The sequence below is a fragment of the Alligator mississippiensis genome, chromosome 9 (genome assembly GCF_030867095.1).
Source record: "Alligator mississippiensis isolate rAllMis1 chromosome 9, rAllMis1, whole genome shotgun sequence".
Classification (NCBI taxonomy): Eukaryota; Metazoa; Chordata; order Crocodylia; family Alligatoridae; genus Alligator; species Alligator mississippiensis.
In genome coordinates, this window is record NC_081832.1 from 62,036,531 (window position 1) to 62,061,893 (window position 25,363).

General features: G+C 46.5%; 1 protein-coding gene across 1 annotated transcript in view; it reads left to right on the plus strand.

The window, feature by feature from the left end:
* Positions 1-663: 663 nt before the first annotated feature.
* Positions 664-25,363, plus strand: part of CREBRF (CREB3 regulatory factor) — a 38,635-nt gene continuing 13,935 nt past the window's right edge. The window contains exons 1-4 of the mRNA XM_019478524.2: positions 664-819; positions 17,211-17,399; positions 19,242-19,367; positions 22,265-23,336. Of these exons, the coding sequence (XP_019334069.1) occupies positions 17,286-17,399; positions 19,242-19,367; positions 22,265-23,336 (1,312 nt within the window). The 5' untranslated portion in view covers positions 664-819; positions 17,211-17,285. The remainder of the gene's footprint in view (positions 820-17,210; positions 17,400-19,241; positions 19,368-22,264; positions 23,337-25,363) is intronic.

A 25,363-nucleotide genomic window follows, 5' to 3' on the forward strand; every position in this document is an offset into this window, starting at 1 on the left:
TATGTGTGTGTGTGTGCGCGTGCATATAAAATCGTAAACCCCCAGCTGCAGCTATGTGATAATGGTATGTATATATGTCCTCTTTCATTATCACATAGCTGTGGACGGGGGTTTGGCAGATGAGTTCAGAAAGAGGATGCTTCGTGAGATTTATATATAAAACCAAACCTGGCCACAAGCCTTGAAGGTCAGCGTTGTGTTACTAAGGCCGGCTCCGTGCACCCTCACTCCGGCCCCGACCTCCGGTACCAAGTTGTGCTCCAGCCCCACAGAGCCGGTGCGGGGGCTGCTGGGCTGTGCTGAGACGAACGGGTTAGTCGGGACGAGTGAAACGCGGGCAGGACCGGACCGGAGCGGGCCGGGGTCACGGAGGTAGGTAAGACCGGACCAGGACGGGGGTTTCCACAGTCTCGGACCAGTCACGGCAGCGATTTTAGCAGTGACCGCCCCTCCCTCCGGTTCGCCGGGCCCGGCCGAGCTGAGCAGGCCTCCCCCGGGGCGGCGGGGGGCGAGCCGCACGTGCAGCAGGCACAGGGAGCCCCCCACGCCCCCTTTGCCGTCACGTGACGGATTCCCCGCCCCCGGCCTCCCATTGGCCCTCGGGCCGGCGGCCCGCGATTGGTCGGCGGCGCCCCCTCCCCCCGCCACGTGACGGGGGCGAGTCACGCGATTTCCGGGAGCCCGTCAGGAAGGGACATAAACAAAACAAACCCGAACAGCATGGAGGGGCCGGGCCGGGGCCGGAGGCAGCGCCGGGGCCGAGCGGGCGGCGCCCGGTGCTGAGGCGCCCCCTCCCCCGCGGGCCCGGGGAGGTGCCAGGTGAGCGGCGGCTGGGCCGGGTGGTCCTGGGGGATGCCGGGCCGCTCCAGCAGCCCCTGCCTGGGCGGGACGGCGCGGCGCGGCGCGGCCGGGCGGTGGGTGCAGCAGGGGGGTGCGGGCGGCGAGCTGCTCCCAGCAGGGCCGAGGCGGGGGCGAGTGGCCGCAGGCGCCGGGGGCGCGGCGGGCTGCATCCAGCCGTGCGGCACCCGGTGCGCAGCCCGGGAAGGGGGCGTGACGCGGCCCCTTACTCAGCCCGGGCGGCCGCGGAAGCCGTCGCAGCCCCGGCGGTAGCCTCGGCGGAGCCGCCCCGCGCCCCGGCCGCCCGGCCCCGCGAGGGAAACGGCGCTGCCCCGCCGAGGAGCCCGAGCGCGGGATTTGTTTACATGTCGCCTCAGCCGAGCTTGACAGAGCAGCTGGGCGCGTGAGCGGCGGCGGCGCGGGCCAATCCGGGCGGGCGCGGGGCAGCGGTTGCCCAATGGCGCTGCGCGGGGGGCGGGGCGGTCCGCGCCGGCGGGGTAGGCTGAGCCCCGTGCGAGCGGCGGGCAGCCATGTTGGAGGGAGGTGTGTTAGTGGGTCGGGGCGGGGGAGGCTGGGGCAGGAGGCAGCCCTGCTGCCGGCTACCCCACAGCCCTCCTCGGCCGCAGCCCTCGTCCCTGCCTCCTGGGCGGGCTGAGGCGCCGGTAGCAGGCCTGGGTCTCGCTCTTGCTGCTTGGCATCGTGGCAGGGAAGCCGCAAAGAGCTGAACTCCCTCGGGCTGCCTCGCTCCGCCAGGTCCTGCGCGCTGCCCCCTCTCCCCTCTGGTTCTCCCGAAGGAGTGACGGTCAATGTCTGCGGGTTTCTGCTCTCTCCGCTCCAAAAAGCCCCCAAAACGAATTTAAATCTTGAAAAAAGGTGACAACCTGTTCGGGATCTCTTCCTTGAAACGTGGGCTTTTAATTCGGTTTTAATTGGGTTTGCTTTCATTTTAAAGACAACACAGGTATCCAAGTATATGTAACTTGTAATTGCTTTTCCCGCCTTTTTCCTGTCATGTAAATAAATGAACGTTCGTAGGCCTGAGAGGGTTGGCTATTAACTGCCTTGGTCCCAGTCCTGGCAGGGGCAGCGTGGGGGAAGGCGAGCACCCTGGCCCATCTGCCCTGCACCTGCCGCCAGGGGCTGGACCCGCGGGGGCATGATGTGTGCCCAGACGGATGGGATGGGGCTGCAGGTAGGTGTGGACCAGTGTCGAGTAGTGAGAGATGAGGTGGGGCCAAGGAGACTCTGGGATGTTGGGGAGATGGCAGCATGGGGCCAGGGCAGGGGCAGAGCCCTGATCTGCTGCCTGCATGCCCCTGTGACATGTGTTCCCCGGGCAGGGGTGTGTGGGGAGCGGATTGCAGCCCCAACCCCAGCCCTCTGCTGTCCATCCCATTTGGGACCTGGCCCCGGCCCCAGATGCGCACACGTGCAGAAAGCCACTGAGCTACAGCTTCATTAACTCCAGAGGAGCTTTGAGCTGGAGCCTGTCTGCTAGGAGCTTACTGTATGATTCAAGTCTTATTGCTGAACTTTATTTCTCCCCTCTGAGCTCTGCAGGCTTGATAATGTATTTAGGTAGCATGCCTAAATTATTGCCATGTCTTTAATCTCATCCCTTTGACTTGGCAGTTCCTTAATACAGCTGTGCAATAGTGAGTTGGCCAGGAACGCTACTTTTCAGAAGATTTATTTAAGAAAACCAGTGAGAGAATTAACACTGGTTTCAGGGCCAGAACTCTAGGTTTTGTTCCGAGTTAATAAATACTTTAGTTTCCACCCCCTACCACCACCTCCCTCCCAAGCCTTGAGTGGGTGCGTCTGCAGGTGCTATTAGCACTCGGCAATAAATGCCGGCATGTATTGCACTGGAGTTTATTGCTCCCAGCCCTGCTGTTGGAACACGTGCCTGGGACCACAGTACGTTGAGCCAGGTCAGAGAAATCCTAGCTAACAAGGGCCCCAGTGGGGGTCAGCCTGCCAGCCCAGGGCTGCTCTGACCTGGCTCAGTGTGCTGTGGAGGGGGTGGCTGGGCCATGAGGGTGCTCCAGTGTGGGGCTAGCTGGCAGGCAGCCTTTATGCTGAAGCACCCTTGGGTCCCAGCCAGCTGGCTCAATGTTTACATGTTTTCATGCTGCACATGAAAAAACTGTGCAGTAGGATAGTGCTTGTATTTACAAGTGCTACCCTGCTGCAGAGTTAGTTTCCTATGGCCTAATAGGGCTGTACGTGTGGATGCAAGACATTCACTATGGAGCTAATCAGTTTACTACTCCTCAGTAAATCTCTTGTGTAGACGCTCCGAATATGTACCAGATGAACTGTTGACAGTTTTAGACTGTCAACTGAAACACTTTCACTTCTGTGTTACTTAGGAGTAACTCCTTGAAGTAACATTGATGTAAAACGAGCATAACTTTCATCAGCACCAGACCCTCCATGTTACAAGTAGGATTTATTTGTGGAAGGATTTAAAAGCTGATATACTTCTAAAATTTAAAATAATGTATTAATACATGGTGTACTGATGTCTAGAGGTGCACTGATACATCTGTCCAGTATCGGATCAGTACAGATATAAAGAAAACGATCTGCCTGATGGGGCTGATAATTTGTCTGATAAATGCCTGTGCTGTGCGCAGCTGCAGTGCAGCGATCGGGCAGCGAGAAGCAGAGCCAGCAGCATGGAGGGATGCCTCCAGCTGGCAAGCCCTGCGTGGTGGAAAGCTGGGGGTGGGGAGCAGATCAATCCTGCCTGTGATGAGGGAGGGGACGGGGGCAGGTGCTGCCCAGGAGAGGGGAGGAGGGTGGTGGGTAGGTAGCTCCTGCTGCTACTTGCATCCTGGCAGGTCATGGGCATGGGCGGGGTGTGTGTGTTAACTATCAACTATTGGTGTCGGCCCCAAAAATCTGTTGATGCACCCCTACTGATGTGTCTGTACGTCAGCTCATTTGCACAGCTGCGATACCCATGTGAATATTCAATTGTTACTAATAGGATCATAGAACAGTTGACTGGAACAGACCTCTGGAGGTCTGGTCCAACCCCCTGCTTGAAGCAGGATTATCCTTGATGCCCAAGGATATCAAAAGCACACTAACCTGCCATAAGTAACACATTAGGATGAGGGCTGTCAGTATCCTGCTGCTGCAAGACTTAAAATGCAGGTAGCATTTAAATTACCTGAAGTGGGGGTTCCAAAGAGAACGGAGCTGGACTGTTCTCAGTGGTGGCAGATGATAAGAAGCAATGGTCTCAAGTTGCAACAAGGGAGGTTTAGGTTGGATATTAAGAAATTTTTCTCACTAGGAGGTTGGTGAAGCACTGGAACAGATTACCAAGGATGGTGAAACACTGGAACGGATTACCTAGGCAGGTGGTAGAATCTCTGTTCTTGGAGGTTTTTAAGGCCTGGTTCAACAAAGCCTTTGCTAGAATGATCTAGTTGGGGATGGTCCTGCTTTGAGCAGGGGATTGGGCTAGATTATTTCCTGAGGTCCCTTCTAGCTCTAATTTTTCTATGATTTGAGAGATCCACAGAAAAGGGCCATGTCCCTCTCTCCAGAAGGCAAAACCCCCCACAATCTCTACTAATCTGGCTCTAGCATAAAAGGCAAGTAAATGTTAGAGATGTACACTAGTTAACTTTCATTCTGGATAGCCTACAGAAAAAGTTGGAACAATAAGGAGAGAGGGTTTCTTTTGTGTGTGTGTGTGTGTGTGTGTGTGTGTGTCGGGGGGTGTTTCTTGGGGAAAACAGGCAGTTGCAGGTTTTTTTTGTTTCTTGGTGGTTTTGTTTGTTTTTTGGAGGGAATGGGGGCAGGAAGGGCAAAAATCTGTGCCTGCTCTGGTAATCCCTAGCTGCAGGATGCGGTGTCCCCCACTTTGAGAAGTGGGGCAGGGCAGTTCAGATCAAGCAGGACCAAGTCCTAGGCCAGTGGTCATCAACCAGTAGATCTCAAAGCCTCTTGAGTTAGATCCGAGGCTGTGGTGGGAGGCTGAGTGCCTACATGCACGCCCCAGCCCAGCAGGTCCATCCATGGGGGAGGGAAGGGGCAGGGGCTAGATCAAGTCCCCCACGGTGAGGGGACAGTGCCATAAAGGCAGGAGCAGGGGTAAGTTGAGTGGGACCCCAGCTGGGTAGGACTTACCTGCTGGGGAGGCACACCCCCAAATAATGTTTTCTCCCTCTGTCTCAATCTGCCTCTCCCCACAGATTTACCTGCTAGGTGGAAGAGAGAGGTGGTGGCGGCGCATGGTAGATCTTGGGTTGCTTTTAAATGCCAAAGGTGATCTACTTAAAAAGGTTGGAGACCACTGTCCTAGGCTGAAGCCACTGGCTGAGCCGAGCTGTCCAGCCCTGTTTCTTAATCCTCATGGGCAGATGGCAGTGCTTGCTGAGTCAGCTGAGGGCCCACCCAGCTCCAGAAATGGGACTGGGCAGTTCTGCTCCATCAGTATGAGACTCTTGGCTGACTTCACTGGTTGAGGCAAACTACCTGGCTCTAAGTCTCAAGGTGGGTAGGCACTCAATTGGTTCAGCAAGTACTGCTGGCTGCTTACCTGGCTCAAGGTGCTGTGCAATTTGGCTCCTGCGGAATCAGGCCCTCTGCTCCCTTCACTTCTTTACAATGTGTACCCCCCCATATCCAGCAGCTAATTTTGCTGGGGGAAAGTGCATGTTGCAAGTGGTAATGAATGAACTGACCATGTTTTTCCTCTGTTTTTGTTAGTTTAAATCATCCAGTGTTGAGAAGTCTGTTTTTAATGAAAACACTGTTTCCAAGAATTTATTAATAAGTTCACTGCTTCCCTGGCTCAATAGTTTTTGGAGCACAGAGAATTAATTTCTTCTGTCTTGCTGTTCTGTTCACAAAGACTCTTCACTCCTTGCTCTGAGCTGACAGGAGATTGGTCTCTCTCAATTTTCTACATCCCTGTGACACTGCTGGTCTAAGAAGCGTCTTCCGTTTTATAACTGCATAGTTTTGTTTTCATTTTCTCTTCTTTGCTGTGACTCAGTGCAAGTTTCAGGGGAATTTTCTGGGAAAGGAAATTGGTTTCAATGTTATTCCTTGTTGGCAGTCTCTGCTGCAAAACTGAAGAGTTACTTTCACAGTGCTTTGGTAAAGTTCTTCTAGTAATAAGTTTTCCAAACTATGGAAGGGATTTTGTACTTTCAGGAAGGCCAAGGCCTTAAGGGTGAAATGAAAGCTATTAACTGTCCTGTAAATAGAATGTAACCACCTCCCTCCATCTCTTTTTCACAGAAAAGCTAACTTTTATAGTAGGAATAAGTTGTTGGGGCTTTTAGAATTTTAAAGTGAAATGGTATTGTTTGCATTCTTTTCTAAATATGATATTCAGTGAAAAAGCAGCAATTGGGTACTTGCATCTGCCGACTTGCTTATATAATAAGCTAAAATGAAATATCCCAAAACCACTTGGAGTATGTGGCTGAAGTTCTTAGACAAGCACAGGTGTTCAAACAAAGCAAGAACTTACTTTTTTTAAAATAAACTAGGATTCTCTGGCATTCTCTGAAATTGTTGCAGTAGTTCCTTGGAGTTATTAATAGTATGGATAACTGCTTACAGTTCATAAAGTCTTGTATCTAAGACACTGTTTGGTTGCAGACCAGGGTTTCTTTTTCATAATATTTATTTATGGGTAGGGCCCTACTGAATTCACGGCAGAAATGGTGTATGCTGCGGCTCCTATAATCTTGCAGTTACCCCCGCCCTCCCCTTTGCTGATCCGCGGAGGGATCTTGCTTGCAGCTTGCTCCTGCTCAGTGGGAAAATGAAAACCATGGTTTTAAGCATGGCATTGTTTTTGCCTCTCCACTGGTCAGCAGCAAGCAGCAGGGCCATTGGGGCCTCTCAGCCAGTCAGCAGGAGGAGGAGAAAACAACACCATATTTAAAACCATAGTTTTTGCCTCCCTGATGATCAGGAGTGAGCTGCAAGCAGGGCCCCTCTACCAATCAGCAACAGGAGGGGGGACTACGCACGGGAGAGCCTGCAAGATTAAAGGAGCTGCAGCGCATACCACTTCCGCCATGATTTTGGTAAGGCTGTACTTATGGGTATTAAAAACCCATGTTGTCCTGGGTAAATTGGAATTTGTAAGGGGAGAGTAAACTTGGTGGAAGCCAAGAGGAGAGCAAGTGGAGATGCAAGTTGCTTACAGGCTTGCTGCTTCCCCTTGGGAGAAAGAGAATGGTCCAGTGTCTGTGTTGAAGCATGATAGCGGAATGGCAGCATTCTCTCAAATCTGAGTGTTTGGAGCTTTTGGCTGCTCTTCAGGATTGGGATTAGGAGCTGACCACAAAGGGTGTTTACAGGCATGAACACCTATCTCCCCCTGGCCCTCCAAAAAACAAAAACAAAAAAACCCTGTTTTACTTATGTACCTGCACCAAGCGCAGCACATGCTCAGAAGAGGCATTACATTAACTTGATCTGGCTCTCCCAATGTCTGTATAGATTATATGCTTCAGTGGGGCTTCTTGGTGCTTTTATCTGATAGATAAAAGCACCAAAAAGGCCTGCTGAAGCACACAATCTATACAGATGCTGAGGACCTGGGTCAAGTTAATGCGCTTCCTCTTCTGGTAAAGTGCTATTTTTGGGGGGGGGTTATTTCATGCTTGTCAGCCATCAAAATGTCTTGGGAGCTGCTACTACTGTTTTAACAAGAACCTGGTCTTTGAAGGCAGTAAGGAGAAAGGGTCTTTAGGTAGGGGCAGATAGCTGAAGGTGGAGCCCTGACAGGGGGAAGTTAGAGGAAGCCTTTGAGTGAGGTTCTTTTCTAGCAAAGATTGAGTGAGATGCCCTTTGGGGGGGAAGGGGTAAAAATAGGAGCAATGGGAAAAAAATTAAAGAACAGAATATAATATGGAAAAGGTAAACAATATGGCAGGTTAAGGGTGTGTGATTTGTAAGAGGAAACCACGTACATGGACCCTCTTCTGGAAGAGAGACGAAAGTGTAGGAAAAGTTCAGGAGATGCACTGCGTTCTGTTTTTTTCTAAAGTCTTGGTAATGGCTCGCTTCAGTGCAGCAGTCGATACCTTATAAACAGGGATCTGGGTTTTCAGTTTCCCATGGAAAAATGGAGTAAGCCACAGATTTTGCCTTTAACCAGAGGCAAATGCGGATTTCTCATTTTACCAGAGAAACCCACAGATTTTGCTGTTTTGCAGTAATTTTGCTCCCTGCTGGCTCCAGATGCCTTGAGGAAGGAAAGCAGGGTGGAAGCTGTAGCCTGCAGCCTGCCCTGGTACCGCTTTGGGGGGTGCAGGCCCACCTTGCCCCCTGGGAGTGCACACAGCAGTGGGGAGCTGCCCTGCCTGACCCCGCAGCAAGGGGGAGTGGGGGCAGGGGGCTGCAGAACTAGGTCTGTATCTCTGGCAGTTGGGGGGCTCCCTCTGGCAGGGCTGGAGGAGCAGGGGCTGTGGGTAGGAGGCAAGGGGCACCAGCAATGCTGTGGGGGCTGCGGGTGGGGAGCGGGGGGCACCAGTAGGGCTGTGGGGGGGACAGGACCTTTAATTTTAATCGCATATTTTCTATACCTGGGCTAGAAGCCTTGGTCCTTAGGCCTAGTCATGATGGGGAAAGTTTCAAGGCCTTTGTACTTTATATGTGCCAAAGCTGCTTTTTCTTCATAGAAAGGAAGACTGGAAGGGACCTGTAAGATCATCAAGTCCAGTCCCTTGCCATGGGCAGGAGGTGATTGGGCTCAAATGAGCTCGAGGTATTTGTCCAGTCTCCTCTTAAAGACCACCAGAGATGGTGACTGCACCACCTCTGCTGGAAGTGTGTTACAGATTCTTTTTACCTGTATGGAAAAGAAGATTTTCCTGACGTCCAACCAAAACTTTTCCTTGACTAGCTTGTGTCCATTGCTCCACGTCTTCCCGAGGGGGGCCTTTTTGAAAAGTTGTTCTCCTAGATCTTGGTGTTCTCCCTTTACGTATTTGTAGGCAGCTATCAAGTCACCTCTCAGGCTTCTTTTCCTCAGGCTGAACAAACCCAGATTCTGAAGTCTCTCCTCTCCTTATAGGGCTTTTCTGCTAGGCCCTTGATCATGCAGGTGACCCTTCTCTGCACCCTTTTGAGCTTGTCTACATCCTTCTTGAAGTGCAATGCCCAGAACTGGACGCAGTACTCCAGCTGTGGCCTCACCAATACAGAATAGAGGGGGAGGAGCACCTCTCTGAAACTGTTGGCAACACACCTGCTGATACACGCCAGAGTTCTGTTTGCTCTGTTGGCAACTTTGTCATATTGGTGGCTCATATTAATCCTCTGGTCAATTGACACCCCTAGGTCCCTTTTGGATGCAGTGCCAGCCAGTGGACCACCACCCATTGCATTGATATGGTGAGGGTTTTTCCAACCTAGATGAAGGACCTGGCATTTGTCCCTGTTGGACCTCATATGGCTTTGTTCAGCCCATAGGACCAGCCTGTCAAGGTCTTCCTGAATCTTTGACCTGTCCTCTATTGTGCCTGCTTGTCCCTACAGCTTGGTATCACCCGCAAATATAATCATTGCACTTTTCACTCCCTCATCCAGGTCATTAATAAAGATGTTAAAGAGCACTGATCCCTGGGGTTGACCACTGGAGATATAGCCTTCCAGGATGAAGGCTACCCCATCAATTACAAATCATTGGGATTGGTTGCTGAGCCAGTTCCCAACCCACTTCACTGTAGCCTGGTCTAGGCCAGTACTTTCCATCTTAACTGAGAGGATTTCATAGGAAACTGTATCAAAGGCCTTGCTGAGATCTAGGTAGATGACATCTACCTCCTGCCCCATGTCCAGGTGGTTAGTTACCTGGTCATAAAAGGACACCAGGTTTGTTAGGTGTGACCTCCCCTCTACAAAGCCATGTTGGTTGCTTCTCAGTACCCCACCAGATGTGAGCTTGTGGTTGATGGTCTCCTGACTTTGGTCTTGGGGAAGATCTTTGAAAAAATTATCAGTCTGACCAGTCTATAATTGGCCAGGTCATCCTCTACATTCTTAAAGATGGGAACCACATTCACCTCTTTCCAGTCATTAGGGACAACTCCTGAGTTCCGTGTCTCCTCAAACAGCCCCACCAGAGGCACTGCTTTGAGCTTGGCCAGCTCTTTCAGCACTCTCAGGTGAAGGTCATCTGGACCAGCCAACTTGAAAACGTCCAAATGATCTAAGAGTGTCTTCACCTGTTCTGGACTTATTTTTATGCGGACCGCTGTCATTGCCGTATTCCCTGTGCCTCTGGTCTGGTGACCAGTTCTTGTCTGGTTTTGGGAAAACTGATGCAAAGTAATTATTAAGGAGCTTTGCCTTTTCATGGGGGTCAACTGTGGGCCTCACCTCGGTGTTTAATTGGGGTGCCACAGTGGAGCTTTTTCTTTTTTCTTTTCTTTTCTTGCTCCCTATGTATTGAAGGAAGGATTTTTTTTATCATCTTTAATGTAAGTCGCCTGTTTGATTTCCGTGGATGCCTTGGCTTTCCTTGTCTCATGTCTGCAGACCCTGGCTGCATGAGTGTACTCTTTTTCTGGATCCAGATTCATTTTTCCATTGCACATACGCTTCTTTTTTCTTTTTGAGAAGTTCCCTAATGTCTCTGAGCCAGGTGGGTCTCTTGGCCCCTCCCCCTTTTTGATCGTATGGGGATGACCTCTTTTTGAGCAGTAAGAATAGCCTCCATGAGGAAGTGCCATCCTTCATGAGCTCCCAAGTCATCCAGTTGCTGGTTGCAAAGGGCCTTTCTAACTAAATTCCTGAGTTTACCAAAGTCTGCCCATCTGAAGTCTAGGACTTTTGTTCTGCTGGTAGAGTTCCCAGCCTTTCAGTGGATGGTGAATCTGATCAGATCATGATCACTGTCACCCAGAGCACCTCCAATCTTTAGGTCGCCTACCACATCTTCCCCTCTAGCCAGCACCAAGTCCAGGGTGGCTTTACTCTTCCTAGTCAGCTCCTCCACAACCTGTGTCAAGAACAGGTCATTTATAGTCACCAAGAAGTTGGTTGATCTGCTGGAGATGGCTGAAGGATCTTCCCAACAGATGTCAGGGTAGTTGAAGTCACCTATGACAATTAAGTCTTTAGTATTGGCTGCTTTGGCCAGTTCACTGTAGAATGCCTGGTCACTAGCCACCTCTTGGTGGGGAGGCCTTATAACATACTCCTACCATCGGGTCCCCTTCTTCCAAGCCCCCTTGTATCTTCACCCAGAGGGTCTTGAGGGACTTTCCCCTGCCATCAAATGTGACCTGCAGGGATGGGTACCCAATTAATATTGGGAGGAAAAATGTATTTTCATGAATTCCCATGTGAGTTGATAAATATTGTATTGAGACAAACACTGTATGTATACGTATACATGCATGCATACTAATTACAGGTATACGTGTGCACAGTACACACTATTTATTAGCTCACATGGGAATTCATGAAAATACATTTTTCCTACCAATTATTAAAAAGCAGCTCTGGCATATTAATGACATAAGACACATTTACATGATAGAGAATGTATCATTGTCTGTATAATATACTTGAACTGTAAGTAAGCACTTAGTTGCTCTGTTGATAGGCACTGTGCACATCTTTCACATGGCACAGTTATGCTTTTTGACCATTTTCATATTGTGTATCTAAAATATGACACAATAGCAACCATGCATATAAATGTAGTACAAATAATTCGCATCAGGTGTTGAGGGCTATAGATTTTGAAGCCATTGAACTAAAATTTCTGCAGGCTTTCCAAAGTTCATTTCTTATAGGGGTTTCTTTTTGAGTAAATTTAATAGTGCTATCGAGTGCTAGATTAATAGCCTGGCAGACTAAAATCTTATTTGTAGAGAAGACACCGTGCAGAGTGTGATAATGTGAGCTCCCTGTGCACCAAGTAGCAACCTTGATGCTACAGTATCTGCTTAAAAAGTTCTATCTCCATGATTCACCCAGCATCTCTATTGAAACTGCAAGTAAAGAAGTCGGGGGGGAAATGTGCTTAAAAAAAAAAAGACACATCTAGAAACTGGTCTTAAATTAATATTTCATAGACAGTTGTGAGGTGGTCACAACTCACCTGGTCCATTAGTGACTTGGAAGTGAAAGAGAGTATCCCATCATCAATACCTAGTATCCATTAATGTTCACTTAAGGGATTCATGGAATTGTCTTAAATAATGGCAAGTGGCCTTAAATACATTTTTGCCAGTGTATTGACCTTTGGAACTGTTTACCCTAGTTTTCTGGGTTCTCATCTGCTTCTTCTAGTTCATTCCAATCCATATTTAGTAGGGGTTCACCGATTTAAAGACTTTCTTGGCTGATACTGACAGCCAATTATTAACCAGCCATATTGGCCCTAATCCAATAGCTGATAAACAGGAATGCAGCCAGGCAGCTTGGAGAGCAGCATCCTGCCAGTAAGTCTGGGGATGGGAAAGGGTCATGGGTATGCAGGGCAGATCGAGACCCCTGCATTAAGGGAGGGAGTGTGGCAGGTGCTGCCCAGCCAGAGCAGTGAATGGGACCCTGGGGCTGAGTGTGGGACAGAGCTGCAGGCATCTCGTCCAGAGAACGCAGGGGGATGGGAAAGGAGGTCCATCCCCTACCACTGCGTGCACCCCCAGGGGAGGCATGGGGGTGGGGACATATGCCCCCCGCCTCCCCCAAATTGTGCACAGTATGAGGGCAAGCTGCCTGCTGCAGGCTCAGGTCCAGGGGCTGCACCAGCCTCTTCCCTGGTATGGGGCTGGACCAGGGCTAGGCTGGTAGTGGGCAGGAGAAGGGCGGGCTCAACTGTGCAGGGCGGGCAGTGGTGGTGGTGGCAGCACCCCTGGGCAGGGTGGCTACGTGTGGGCTATGGGGAATTACTTCGGCTATGGGAACTCACTGGCAGGCCAGTGCTCTCCAAGTTGCCTGGTTGCATTCCTGGTCCCCTGCATGTGTGCAACTGTGTGAATGCACATGGCATTTATCAATGGCATTATCAGTTGCACTGGCCAAAAAAAGCTGATGTCCAGTAATGTTAATTTTCTTTTTATCGGTGCTGACCCGCTATGCAACTGATATATCAGTGCACCTCTAATATTTAAGTACTGTTTGTGCTCTAGCTTGGTCTTGAGCAAAGGCTACAAATGATGGATAGTTTCAGGAACTCTGTGGTCAAAGGGGACCTTCTGTGAGATCCTTTGACTTGCTTTTCCTTTGCTGCTAATTCTGATTTTACACCTGTTTCAATAGCCACGGTTTATTGGTGCATTAGCTCTTCATTTGCCTGTCCTTGAAAAGGTTGTTCATTGTAAGCCTGAACATCAAGGTAGAGGGGAAGAGATTGGCATGAAGTTTTTTTTGAGGATTCACATGATACTATTTTTGAGAAGGCATTGAAGGACAGGCCTTCTCTGTTTTAAACATGGAGAACAATGTAGAACAAAATCTTTCTGAAAAGGTTCTAAATTTGTGCCTTTGTTAATATCTTTACATGCAATTATTTCCCCTGTAAATCTACCAGGAAAATCTGGAGGCTTCCCATAGAAGCTTTGTTAGTGTGTATCTAAATGTTAGGGGTGCACCAATAGAGACTTTGGGCTGATACCGATGGCTGATTTATTTATTTATTTATTTATTTTAACTAGCCATATCAGCCGATACCAATCCGATGGCCGATATGCAGCACTATAGCGTGGAGAGTGGCGACTGGCTGATAAGTCTGTTGTGGGGGGAGGGAAGGGGTATAAGGGGGGTTTATCCATTGGGGGAGGGAGTGAGTGGGGCTGGGGCAGCTGCCCAGCTGGGGCAGGGCATGGGACAGAGCCATGACTCATTGGGGGAGCAGCTTCTGCTGCTGCACGTATCCTGGGAGGGCATGACAGGAGGGGGGCGGCGTGTGCCCCAAGATGTGTGCAAGGCAAGGGGGGGCTGCTGCTGCAGTGCCAGGTTCTTCCTGGTGGGGGGCTGGGTCAGGCTGCATTCGGGGTGTGTGGCACTAGGAGGGGGCCTATGGTGAATTTTGGGGTGGTTCTAGCCCCCCCCCAACCCTCCTCCCAGTGCTGCCACCTGCCATGATTGCAGCCTAGTCCAGCCTCCGTCAAGGAAGAGCCCAATGCCAGCCCCAGCCCACAGTGGCAGCCTGCCCTTGCTTTGCGGGCAGATCCAGGGGCACATGCACCCCCATGCCCTCCTGGGGTGCATGCAGTAGCGGGAGCTGCCCTGCCCTCCACCCCACTTCCTGCGCCTCCCGGCCGAGCTGCAGCTCTGTCCCCTGTCCTGCCCTGCCTCAGCTGGGGAGCCCCAGCCTGCACTGCCTCCCTCACCACCAGGCCCTTGATCTGCCCCCTTCCCCCGCAACAGACTTCTCAGCCAAACTTGGCTGCACTCCTGGCCACTTCCATGCTGTGCTGCGGCTGCGTGCATGCACGTGGCACTTATTGACTACTTTATGGGCCACCTGAGCCAAAAAAACCTGATTGCCAATGCTCTCAATTTTCCTCATCTCGGTGCCAATCCAATATGGAATTCATATATATTAGTGCATCTCTACTAAATGTGATTAACATGATAAAATAAGCATTCTGATGACAATCCAGACTAAGAAAACCTTAAGCGAACTAGAAGAAAAAGCAGTTAGTTTGACATTCTCCCTGGTCAAATATAGGAATAATTAATTTAAGCATGACACTCTTAGCTTATAACTAAAATATTCCTTTTACCCTTATGCTTGTAAAAGTTTAAGAGGTTTCTTAATATCCTTTGCGAACTTTGCAAACTGAAGACATAAAAACAGAGAAGTGTGTCTTCTGGAAAGTGCCAGATTGCTCTTGAAACCATCTCAGTGGCACTTGGGCTAAATTGTGCCCTCTGTTTTATACCCCGTTTGTTAAGGGTAATGGGATTGTATGCAGTGTTCAAAATAAGTCAGAACTTGTACATGATAGTCCAGAGATTTGCTGCTCAATTCAGATATTCTGCATTTAGGTGCTGGCATGTTTAGAGGGTAAGACTGACTTTTATGTCCGCATAGAGTTGGTTTTAAAAGATGAAATCCATTTCCCTTTTCACAGGCAGAATGAGGAGTAAGGATCCCAAAAGGGTTTCCCCGTTGGTTATTTGGTTTAGGGAGCAAGGCTTTGCTTCCGGATTAGACAAGGTTGCAAAATAGATTTGCTTGTTAACGTGAAATTTCATGGCACTGAGCAAGCTAGTTCTGTAGATGTCTTTCTGGATAGTCTTTACTGCACTGAGACAGACAAGGATTGCTCAGTTAGTGCCTTAAGCCAATCTGCCTGAAAGTTTAAACATCAATTTTAACAAAAATAGAAAAGGAATTGTTGGGAATCTTGGAACAGAAACAATTTTTCCTCAGCAATCATTTTCATTTAACATATGGGCTCTAGAGGGAATGGCTTTGTTGGCAGCATTTGCATTATTATACTGAGAATCTATTGTCTGCTTAAAGTTTAGGTTGTATATAATGGTGGACTTTTATTTTGTTTTTTGCTGTTCTCTGTGTATAGATTTGCTATTTGAAAACCCACTTTATCTTGTAAGGACACAAACTTTATTTTGTATTCTGTCTTTCACTGTAGTGTTTTATAAGAACATCTTGCAACTTTTAAGTCAGTATACGAGAGTGCCTGAAGGAAAGGTTCACTTAATCTACCCATGATATGACTAAAGAGGGATATTTTTTTTCAAGTATGTCTCCAGTGTAAGAAGACATTTTTGGTGCTACTTATGCATTTCAAAGCAAGAGAATAAGTTAAAAAATCTGAGGATGTGGTATCATTTTTTTTGTTGGAAATTCTTTACAAAGTGAAGAATTCCATTAAAAAAATATTGAAATTTGTTTAACCAATGACGCTAGAAGAACTATGGATCCAAAACCTTAGCTATCATTCTTCCAATGAGGCTGTTTTTTTGTTTTTCCTCATTTGGCTAGGCCAGGGGTTTTCAACCTTTTATTTAAAAAAAAGAAAAAAAAAAAAAAGTGTACCCCTCACGGCTGGATGCAGAGCAGGGAGTGGGGAGGTGGTGCATGGTGGAGCAGTGGCAGTGCGGGGTGGCGGGTGGCAGCAGCGGCTGCTGTGTGCGAGCTCCCCCCTCAACCCCACCCTGCATCTGGCCAGGCGGGCAGCGCTTGTGCAGCCTACAGAGGGGTGCCACTGCCCTCTTTCCCTCAGCCCTACTCCTGGGAGGTGGCAGTGTGGGGTGGTGGGTGGCAGCGTTCTACCCCGCCCACTCATGCATACCCCCTTGGGCCTTCCCAATTACCCCACTATATCCACTGACAACCCCTGGGCTAGGCAGTGCACTTCAAAGGAGCTGGGAAAAGGAAGGTAATAGTATTTGGCCAAATACTTATCTGTGATATAAATGCGTTGAAGTCGGGGCTTTTGGGGTGAATATGATGAGAGCTCCTATTTGATGACTGTTGCAGTTATTGTTATTTGTATGAAGGACTTCACTTTTTCTCTGTTCAGCTTTCCCCTCTCTGTCTTGCATGCATAACAGCAGACGGTAAAGAAGAGATAGGAGAGGGCCATTTAGACATGCATTTGAACTAACAAAGTGTGATTCTATGGAAGATACCATGTGGGGGATATTGCTACTGAATAAGTTGAATCAAATTTAACTTGGTCTGTTCTGTTTGTGTCTAACATGAATTTGGTGGATTCAGACCTACTTAGGCAGGTTTGAATTGGATTGCAATTTAATATTTTTCTAGCAGAAAGATTCCCTTTCTTTAATGGTTGGTGTTCTTGCTATGCTTCTCTTCCACTAGATGTTGCTGGATATAGTTTAATATGGAGGAAAACTGACACAAAAAAAATAAAGGAAAGGTGGTGGAAACACTAAAACAAGTATTCTTTCAATACCTACTTCAGAATAGTTGGTGACTGCCTGCTTAGTGACTAACTGCATCTAATTCTTTGAGAATGCATTGACTCTTTGATACCAAGTTTATGAAGACTGTTGCTCTGTGCATTGGCCTAGTGGTAAGGGAAACACTTCATAGTTGAGTAAAAAGGCAGTCTCTGCCCTGAAGAGCTTGTCATCCATGTAGACAGCATGCAGTGAAGCTAGAGACTCAACAAAAAGTGACTTAAACCAGCAGTTAGGTTTGTACAAGACTTCAGTTCCATGATTTCTGTAGCTTTTTAATTTAACCTAGGATTGGGGAGAATTAATGTCTGTAGGATTGCCACAAGGATTGAGGATTAATCAATACTGGGGAAGACCCTTTTGGTTTTGCTTTGGTATTAATCAGAATGGGGTACTAACTTTTTCTTGAAGAAACACGTTGATACTCTAACTTTTTTTTGGTTGATTTCATATTTACACAGAAATTTACAAAGAGAAGAGCTCCATGTGGGTGAACTGAAGATATACTAGGTTTAAACTTGAGTCCCTTTCATTACATGAGTTGCATGTTACCCACTGACACTGAAGTGAAGCTGGAAAAAAACCTACAAGTTAAGAAAACAAGAAGTTTGGAATTGGATTTGGGGGATCTGGGCTTGGAAATGCCTCAGGTAAGCCTGGTTTGTGTTACAGTTGTATTTACTTTAAGCTCTCTCTAACATAGTTACAGGGCAAAGTTTGAAGTCAACAGGGAAGAAATATTCCAAAGAAGAGAAAAAATAGTACCAAGTAACATGTCCTTCTTGTCTACTCTGAGCATGAAGACCAGAAGTCAGATAGAGTTAAACCTCTCCCTCTTCTGGGATATTGCGTTGTAAAATCATAATCACCAGTAGGAGAACAGAATTTAAAGCTCAAGCCTTCTCCCCAGGCTTGATGACTCCTAGAGTTCTTAATAGAAGGGTGCTTAACCTACCTCCTTCTTTTTGGCCTCTTTCTTTTCCTTGCCTCCATCATATCTGCATGGGCTGATAAGTTGGTGAAACATACTAATACTTTCCCATCAGCATCATCACATGTTAAAACAGTTATTCTTCCAACAAACATCACCTTTCTCTTGGTGTCTGAGATTCAGAAAGTCTTTACCCTTTGCAGGTAGACTGATTCTGCCTCAACTCCTGATTGGTTCTGCCGGTCTAGAGAACAGTATATCCTTTTGTGATGTTAGAAAAGGAGGAGAAATTGGGCTTATAATAGCAACTTGTTTGTAGTGTAAACTGCCATGACTCTATGCCATTTTTCCAGTTTGCCTTTCTAATTGGCTGTAGGTTTTGAGACTAACCCATCTAGTGGCTATGCATTCATACACATCAATAGGAAATAATTAGTCTAGGTCTCTGACAATTTTGTAGCCTACTATGGATTCTCAAGGGAAGTGGACTGCTATAATATACATTTATCCTTACTGCGGACATGAGTCTAAAAGTGCCATAGCATTTTTGGGATGTTGCTGATGTTTAAGATGAGAACTGTGCTGCTGCTAGTTGTGTAATCTGTCACACAGCAGGATTCAGCAGAGTTGTCTTCCTGATGAGACTAGTGGAGGGCAGCCTCTTATTAATGCAGTGATTCACACACCAGTAGACTGACTGAGTCTTTCAGTAACACAGTGCATCCTCTCCTCTTACCACTCATTAGTTTCAGGAGGTCTTGGGATCTCATGAAGACTGAGATTTAAAAATAAGGTGAAAGCAGCAAATGGTCTTGTTACACCACTAAGTTTGTGTGGCTAATCTAATTGCAGAATCATTCTACACAAAGCCCTGCTTCCTTCTTAGCAGATGGAACAAATCCATTACAAATAAATTGAGGTTTTTGTATGTTCTCTACCCAGGACTAAAAAAATAGCAGGCTCTTCTGGCTAAGACTGAAAGGAAAAGCTGCCAGAACTAGAAAAGCAGAGAGTATTGCAAATTGGAAGTAAAGCCTGCTGGGGATGCAAGGTTGTGATAGTGGCTGCTCTTAGGAGTACTGACTATGCCCAGGTATATTGCTGTGTCACATTTAAAAATGCTCCGGTATCGCTAAGGTTGCTAAACAAATAAGGATTTTGACCAGCTGAAAAAGAATGAATGAGCAACTGTCCAGCAGCTACAGTGGATACAAATGTCAGTGTCTTTTTTTTTTTTTGTAGGTGAAAGCACTGAATGTCACTAATTAGTTGAGAAAATATGATTTAACAGTTTAAGATATTATGTGTGTTTGTTTATCTAAAACATTTTTCCAAATGCAAGTACAGAGCAAGTTTAAAGGCTGTTCAAGTGAAATAAGTCTTAGGAAAGTTTTACTTGTAATGTAGCAATCTTTAAAATGGTCTCTTTATGGAAACACGAAATCTCTGTTACGTTCTGCTGAGATAATGAGAGAGATCTTTGGAGATGGGATATTTGAGTGTTCTAGAGCTTCTTTTAAAAAATAAAAAAATAAAAAAAATCCCAATGATTTTGTTGTAGCCCAGTGTGAGTGGAATGGACCCTCCTTTTGGGGATGCCTTTCGGAGCCACACGTTTTCAGAACAGACGCTGATGAGCACAGATCTTTTGGCAAACAGTTCAGATCCTGATTTCATGTATGAACTAGTAAGTAATCTTTTTTTTTTATCTGACTTTTACCTTGGGCTGCACTCCAAATTCCTAGAGAAATGAGGGGGTGATCTGTTGAATAGAGGCCACCTGTCTGATTTGATTATTCATTCTTGCCCATTCCTTACCTCAGCCACCAGACTAGCAACAGTAATATCCATTCAAAAGAAGGTTTGTATATCTAGATGTCTTCAGGGTCCTTAGACTGTAAGATATACAAAAGCTTTGAACTGAGTAAATAGTAGGCCTATATGAATAGGGAACTATTTGATTCGGATGCCAGTGATTCGATTTGGAGATTTGAATTGGTTTTTTTTTTTTTTTTGTTTTTTTTTGGTGGGTTTTTTTTTCCGTTTCGATTTGCCCAAATCTGCTTCAGAAGATTCAGAGCCGCTTTGGCGATTCAGCCATAGAGTATAATGGGGAATCAATTAAATATCTATAACTTTGTTGTTTTGGGGCTGATTCAGATGAAACTTGCAGGGATGGTAGCCTCTGCTGAGGGCATGAAGCCTGCCAAGTTTCAAGGTGATAATGCAGGGGTTTCTGGGAAACTGCACCTCAAACTGCTTAACAGACTGGCTGATGTCAACATCCTGAGGGATAGCCAGGTCTTGCTTGACCAATCTCATTTCATTTTACAACTGGGTGACCTATCACCTGGACAAGGGAGACGAGATTGATGTTGTATATCTTGACTTTAAAAAAGCCTTTGATCTGGTATCCCATGATCACCTCTTGGCAAAACTGGCTAACTGCAGCCTCGGCCTCACCACGATCCGCTGGCTGGGGAATTGGCTCCGCAGTAGGACCCAAAGGGTGGTGGTTGATGGAAGTCAATCATCGTGGTGTCTTGTTACCAGTGGGGGTCCCTCAGGGCTCTGTCCTAGGGCCTATATTATTTATCATCTTCATTAATGATCTAGACATTGGTGTTGAAAGCAGACTGGCCAAGTTCACCGATGACACTAAACTCTGGGGTAAAGCATCCACCCCTGAGGACAGAAGGGTGATTCAGGCAGACCTTGACAGGCTTAAGAATTGGGCGGATGAGAACCTGATGGTGTTTAAGTTCGAAAAATGTAAGGTTCTCCACTTTGGGAGGAAAAACCTGCAGTATGCTTATAGGCTCGGCAGTGCTACGCTGGTTAGCACTATGGACGAAAGGGACTTGGGGGTTATGAATGACCACAAGATGAACATGAGCCTTCAATGTGATGCTGCGGCTAGTTAAGCGAGCAAAATGCTGGCCTGCATCCATAGATGCTTCTCAAGCAAATCCCAGGATGTCATTCTCTCATTGTACTCACCCTTGGTGAGCCTGCAGCTGGAGTACTGTGTCCAGCTTTGGGCTCCACAGTTCAAAAAGGATGTGGAGAAGCTTGAGAGAGTGCAGAGGAGAGCCACATGCATAATCAGAGGTCAGGAAAACAGATCTTATGATGAGAGGCTGAGAGCCATGGGACTCTTCAGTTTGGAAAAGCGCAGGTTCAGGGGCGATCTGGTGGCTACCTATAACTTTTTCAGGGGTGCTCACCAGGACCTGGGGGAACGGCTGTTCACCAGAGCGCCCCAAGGGGTGACAAGGTTGAACAGTCACAAACTCCTCCATGAACTTCTTTACTGTCTGAGCCCCCAAGATTTGGAATGGACTGCTGCCGGAGGTGGTTCAAACGCCTACCTTGAATGCTTTCAAGAGACATTTGGATATCCATCTTGCTGGGATCCTATGATCCCTGCTGACTTCCTGCCCCTTAGGCAGTGGGCTGGACTCAATGATCTTCCGAGGTCCCTTCCAGCCCTAGCGTCTATGAATCTATGACGAGCAAAACTTGTGACATAGGTGACACGGTGTATGTAAGGCACAGTGGGGTGAAAACTGCAGGCCTGCTAGGCCCTGCTGCAGCCATGAAGCCTGCCAGCTGTCAAGGAGATACAGGTGCAGCGGGGTTCTGGGGCCCTGCACCTCTGGTAGAGACTGGCAGAGAGAAGTCACAGTCACTGGCCAGCTAGAGATGTCAGTCCTTCCCGCTCCTCCTCCCCACCCTGTTTCCCCTCCCTCTTCAAAGTTTCTGTTTCCCTGTAAAGACTGCCCTCTGAATCGCCGAATCTTTTCCAGGTGGATTTGGAAAGTTAAGCTTCTAGCAATTCAATTTGGAGATTTGACCTTCGAATCGGGCCAAATCTTCTCTGAATTGAATCGTGAACCAAAGCTTCACACAGCCCTAGTAAATAGATGCACTGCTGCCGGGGAGTGGGGTTTGAAAGCTGTTCTAAGAGCAACTACACTGTTTAGATTTTCAGGTGTTACATCATCTAAAAAAAAAAAAGCAGAACAGAACTGAAACATTGACTTCTTAATATTTTTCAACATAAGCATTTCCCATTGCCCAGGTAATAGTGATCACCTTCATACATTATTTCACAGATTTGGATAGAATACAGTTTTCCAGGATCTAAATGGCCTAGGATTGGTAAAGGCAGATGTATAGAGTCTTTTATCTCTTTTATTATGTGTACAAATCTGACGTAGGCCAGTTGAGAGGAAAGTAGTTTCCATCTGATGGCTCTTTCATACACTAAATGAATTGTTGGTTTGAGTCCAGTTCCTAGTGGTCAGGCATGCACACCATACAAAAAATCTTGCCACAGTTGGTTGGTATCTTTGGCAGTCTCAGCAGAGAAGCCTGGAGCCATTGAAGCATGGAAACTAGGCTTCAGCCTTGCCCCAAGAAAATGCTTTAGCTAAAAACTGAGGTACGTGGAGTCGCATTGTATCATTATAAGAGATTTAAAAAGTCTCACATACTATCTGTCATTTCCCAGTATTGTTGGCTTAAATGGAAGCCTATTTCCCTAAAATATATCTTGTTAACTTGTCTTATTGTGCACAGGACAGAGAAATGGACTGTCAGCAGAGCTCCAGAGACAACTTCCTTTCTATGGAGGACTGCAAAGACATTGAAAACCTGGAGTCTTTTACAGACATTCTGGGTAATGAAGCATTTGCCTCAAACTGGGAGCAGTGGGACACATACTGTGAAGATCTAACCAAGTATACCAAACTAACCAGCTGTGACATTTGGGGAACAAAAGAAGTGGATTATCTTGGCCTTGATGATTTTTCAAGCCCATACCAAGATGAAGAGGTGATAAGTAAAACTCCAACTCTGGCCCAGCTTAACAGCGAGGACTCTCAACCTGTCTCAGATTCACTTTATTACTCAGATTCACTTTTTAGTGTAAAACAGAACACTCTAACTTCTCTGCTACCTGGCAAAAAGATCACAAGCAGAGCAGCAGCCCCAGTTTGTTCCTCCAAAAATGTTCAGGCTGAGGCGCCTTTGTCAGACTGTGTTCAAAAAGCGAGCAAGCCCACATCAAGCACACAAATCATGGTGAAGACCAACACATACACTAATGAGAAAGTGAACATTCATGTTGAATGTAAAGACTATGTTAAAAAAGCAAAAGTAAAGATCAATCCATTGCCACAGAGCAGACCGGTGTTGAGCCAGGCCCATGCAGATGCAGCAAAAGAAAACACCTGCTACTGTGGAGCTGTGGCAAAGAGACAAGAAAGGAAAGTGGTAGACTCCCTTCAGACTCCTAGTACTCCTCCTGTTCTGCCTTTTAAAGAGACTCAGGAGCTGCTCCTCAACCCACCCCAGGAAACTCCCGGGCTAATTGTGGGGGAGAGCAGCCTTGCTGCCAGTACGTGTGCGCCAGATTCTTCACAGAAGAAAGAAGAGCACAATTATTCTCTTTTTGTCACAGATAGCTTGGGTAATCAGTCAATCAAAAGAGACCCTGAAGAGGAGGAGGATGAGGAGGAGGATGTTGAAGATGAAGACCATGATGAAGGATTTGGCAGTGAGCACGAGTTGTCTGAAAATGAGGAGGAGGAGGAGGAAGATTATGAAGATGACAAAGATGATGACATCAGTGATACTTTCTCTGAACCAGGTACATAAAATTTTTGGCTTGCTGGAGCTGGGCAGCTTTGCATCTTCCCAACAAATGTTGTGGGAAATATACTTTTGGCATATGGTAACACTTTGCCCTTACATATAGTACCTCTTATCCCTGGGTTCCAAAATTCTTTTCAAATGTTCACTAATGAAGCTTAACTATAGCCCTGCAAGACGGGTGTTCCTTCCTTTTCACAGAGATGTTAAATTATTGACCCAAGATCATGCAATAACATTAGTAATAGAAGCACAAAGAGAATTCGGGAATCTTGACTCCCATCCTATTGTTCTAATTGCAGGACCCTACTTGTATTTTTTTTTTTTCCATCCCTATTTTTTTGTCAACAGATTGATGGGGTATGCGGAGTCCTAACAGGACACATTAAATCAGTTATTACCCTTTCCTAGATCCTACTGAGCCATTGTACATGATAGTCCCTCATTCCCCCCTCCCCCCCCCCAACTTCCCCTAATTGGCCCATTTATTGGCAATCACAGAAATTAATGAGATTGGAGCTCGGTCTCCATAGTCTCCTGTGCAAATAGAAAATTTAATTATAAAATTAACAGAACAGTCTGCTTCTGGAAGGTGATGTGGAATAACCATTAATGTATTAAAAAAAAAAAAAAAAGCATGCAGAATAATTAAACTAATTCTTAGCTATAATCACATTTTATCCAGTCCTTCTAGTGTAGAATTAAGCATCTGTGTTTTGAGGGAGGGGCATCACTTTTAAATCAGCAGTTCAAGTTAAACATGCTGATGTCTGATGATAAAGTTTTAGAATAAAGCTGCCTCGTTAGCAAGGACTTTATACTTATGTTGCTTTGTATTAATTTTAAAGGCTTGTAATATAGCTATGCAAGTATCTTCAAACATTACCTTCTTAACTTCTGTATGGAACTCCTTCAACTTATTCTTCTCTTTCTGAAGTTTTGAGTGGCTTCTGTTTTATTATACTTTTGTGTGGTAGCACTTGATTTGGCTAGGTGCGTTAGAGCATTGAAGCATGTTGCATATTATACATGGGAAATCCAGTAATCTTGAAAAGGTGGTTAATTATATTGCTGGGATTTTACTCTGATAATATGTTAGTAATATGCTGTCTTTGAAAGTTTGTTTTTTGCTGGCAAAGAGCCCCTTCTGCCTTCTATTAACTGCAAGTACTCCTGCATGTAGCAGCATAGTAACTGGGGAAACAAAAGTGCTGCTTGACCTATATAATAAACTCACTAAGATTTCAAGTAAATGAAGGCCCTTTGCTTTGGCTGGTGAACTAAAGTTTTAAACCACTATATATTCTGAGTGTGCTGCACCAGGGTTTTATTTATAACTTTTTCCTTTATTGGTGAAAATACTTCAGAAAAAGGCCTGGGAATGAGCAGAAGTATTTACAAATTCTGTTGTACTAACACCAAAGGCAGAGAGCTGGATTTAGAGCTAAGGTGTGAGGGCAAAGAACATTAACTCTCATTGACTCCCTATTGTGTGTGTTTTCTATATAGATGATTTTATTTTCCCCACTTCCTCCTGCACTTTTGCAAGTGTGTGGAGTATGGGTTCATCTGAAGAGACATAAAATAATAGCTTTCTGCCTTCTTTAGTTTCCATTGTTTAAATGGTATCCTAAAACTGTCTCCCCATATTGAGTACAGGTCTTTGAGGTTTCACCCTCATCACTAGGTTATTGCAACAGTATGCCTTTAGTGAACTCCGTTAGTGGCAAAGAGAAAGTTTAATCTGATAATTTAAGTATATCAAGTTCTGGTTTGGGAATTGATGAATATAGTTACTCTATCCTTTCCAGAGCAGCATAGGGTTGCCTTTATTTCTGTGGACTGAAGAGTTTAGACACTTTGGGATGGTATACAGTGTTTGCTGGAGTTTGCAGTGGGGAAAAAAAGCATGTGATGTATGGGACTCAGGCTGGCTCTACGGTAGAGGCAACCTAGGGTAGGAATCATCATAAACAGAATTCCTCCCTGTTCTCTTCCAGTATTCACATATTAGGCCTACGATAC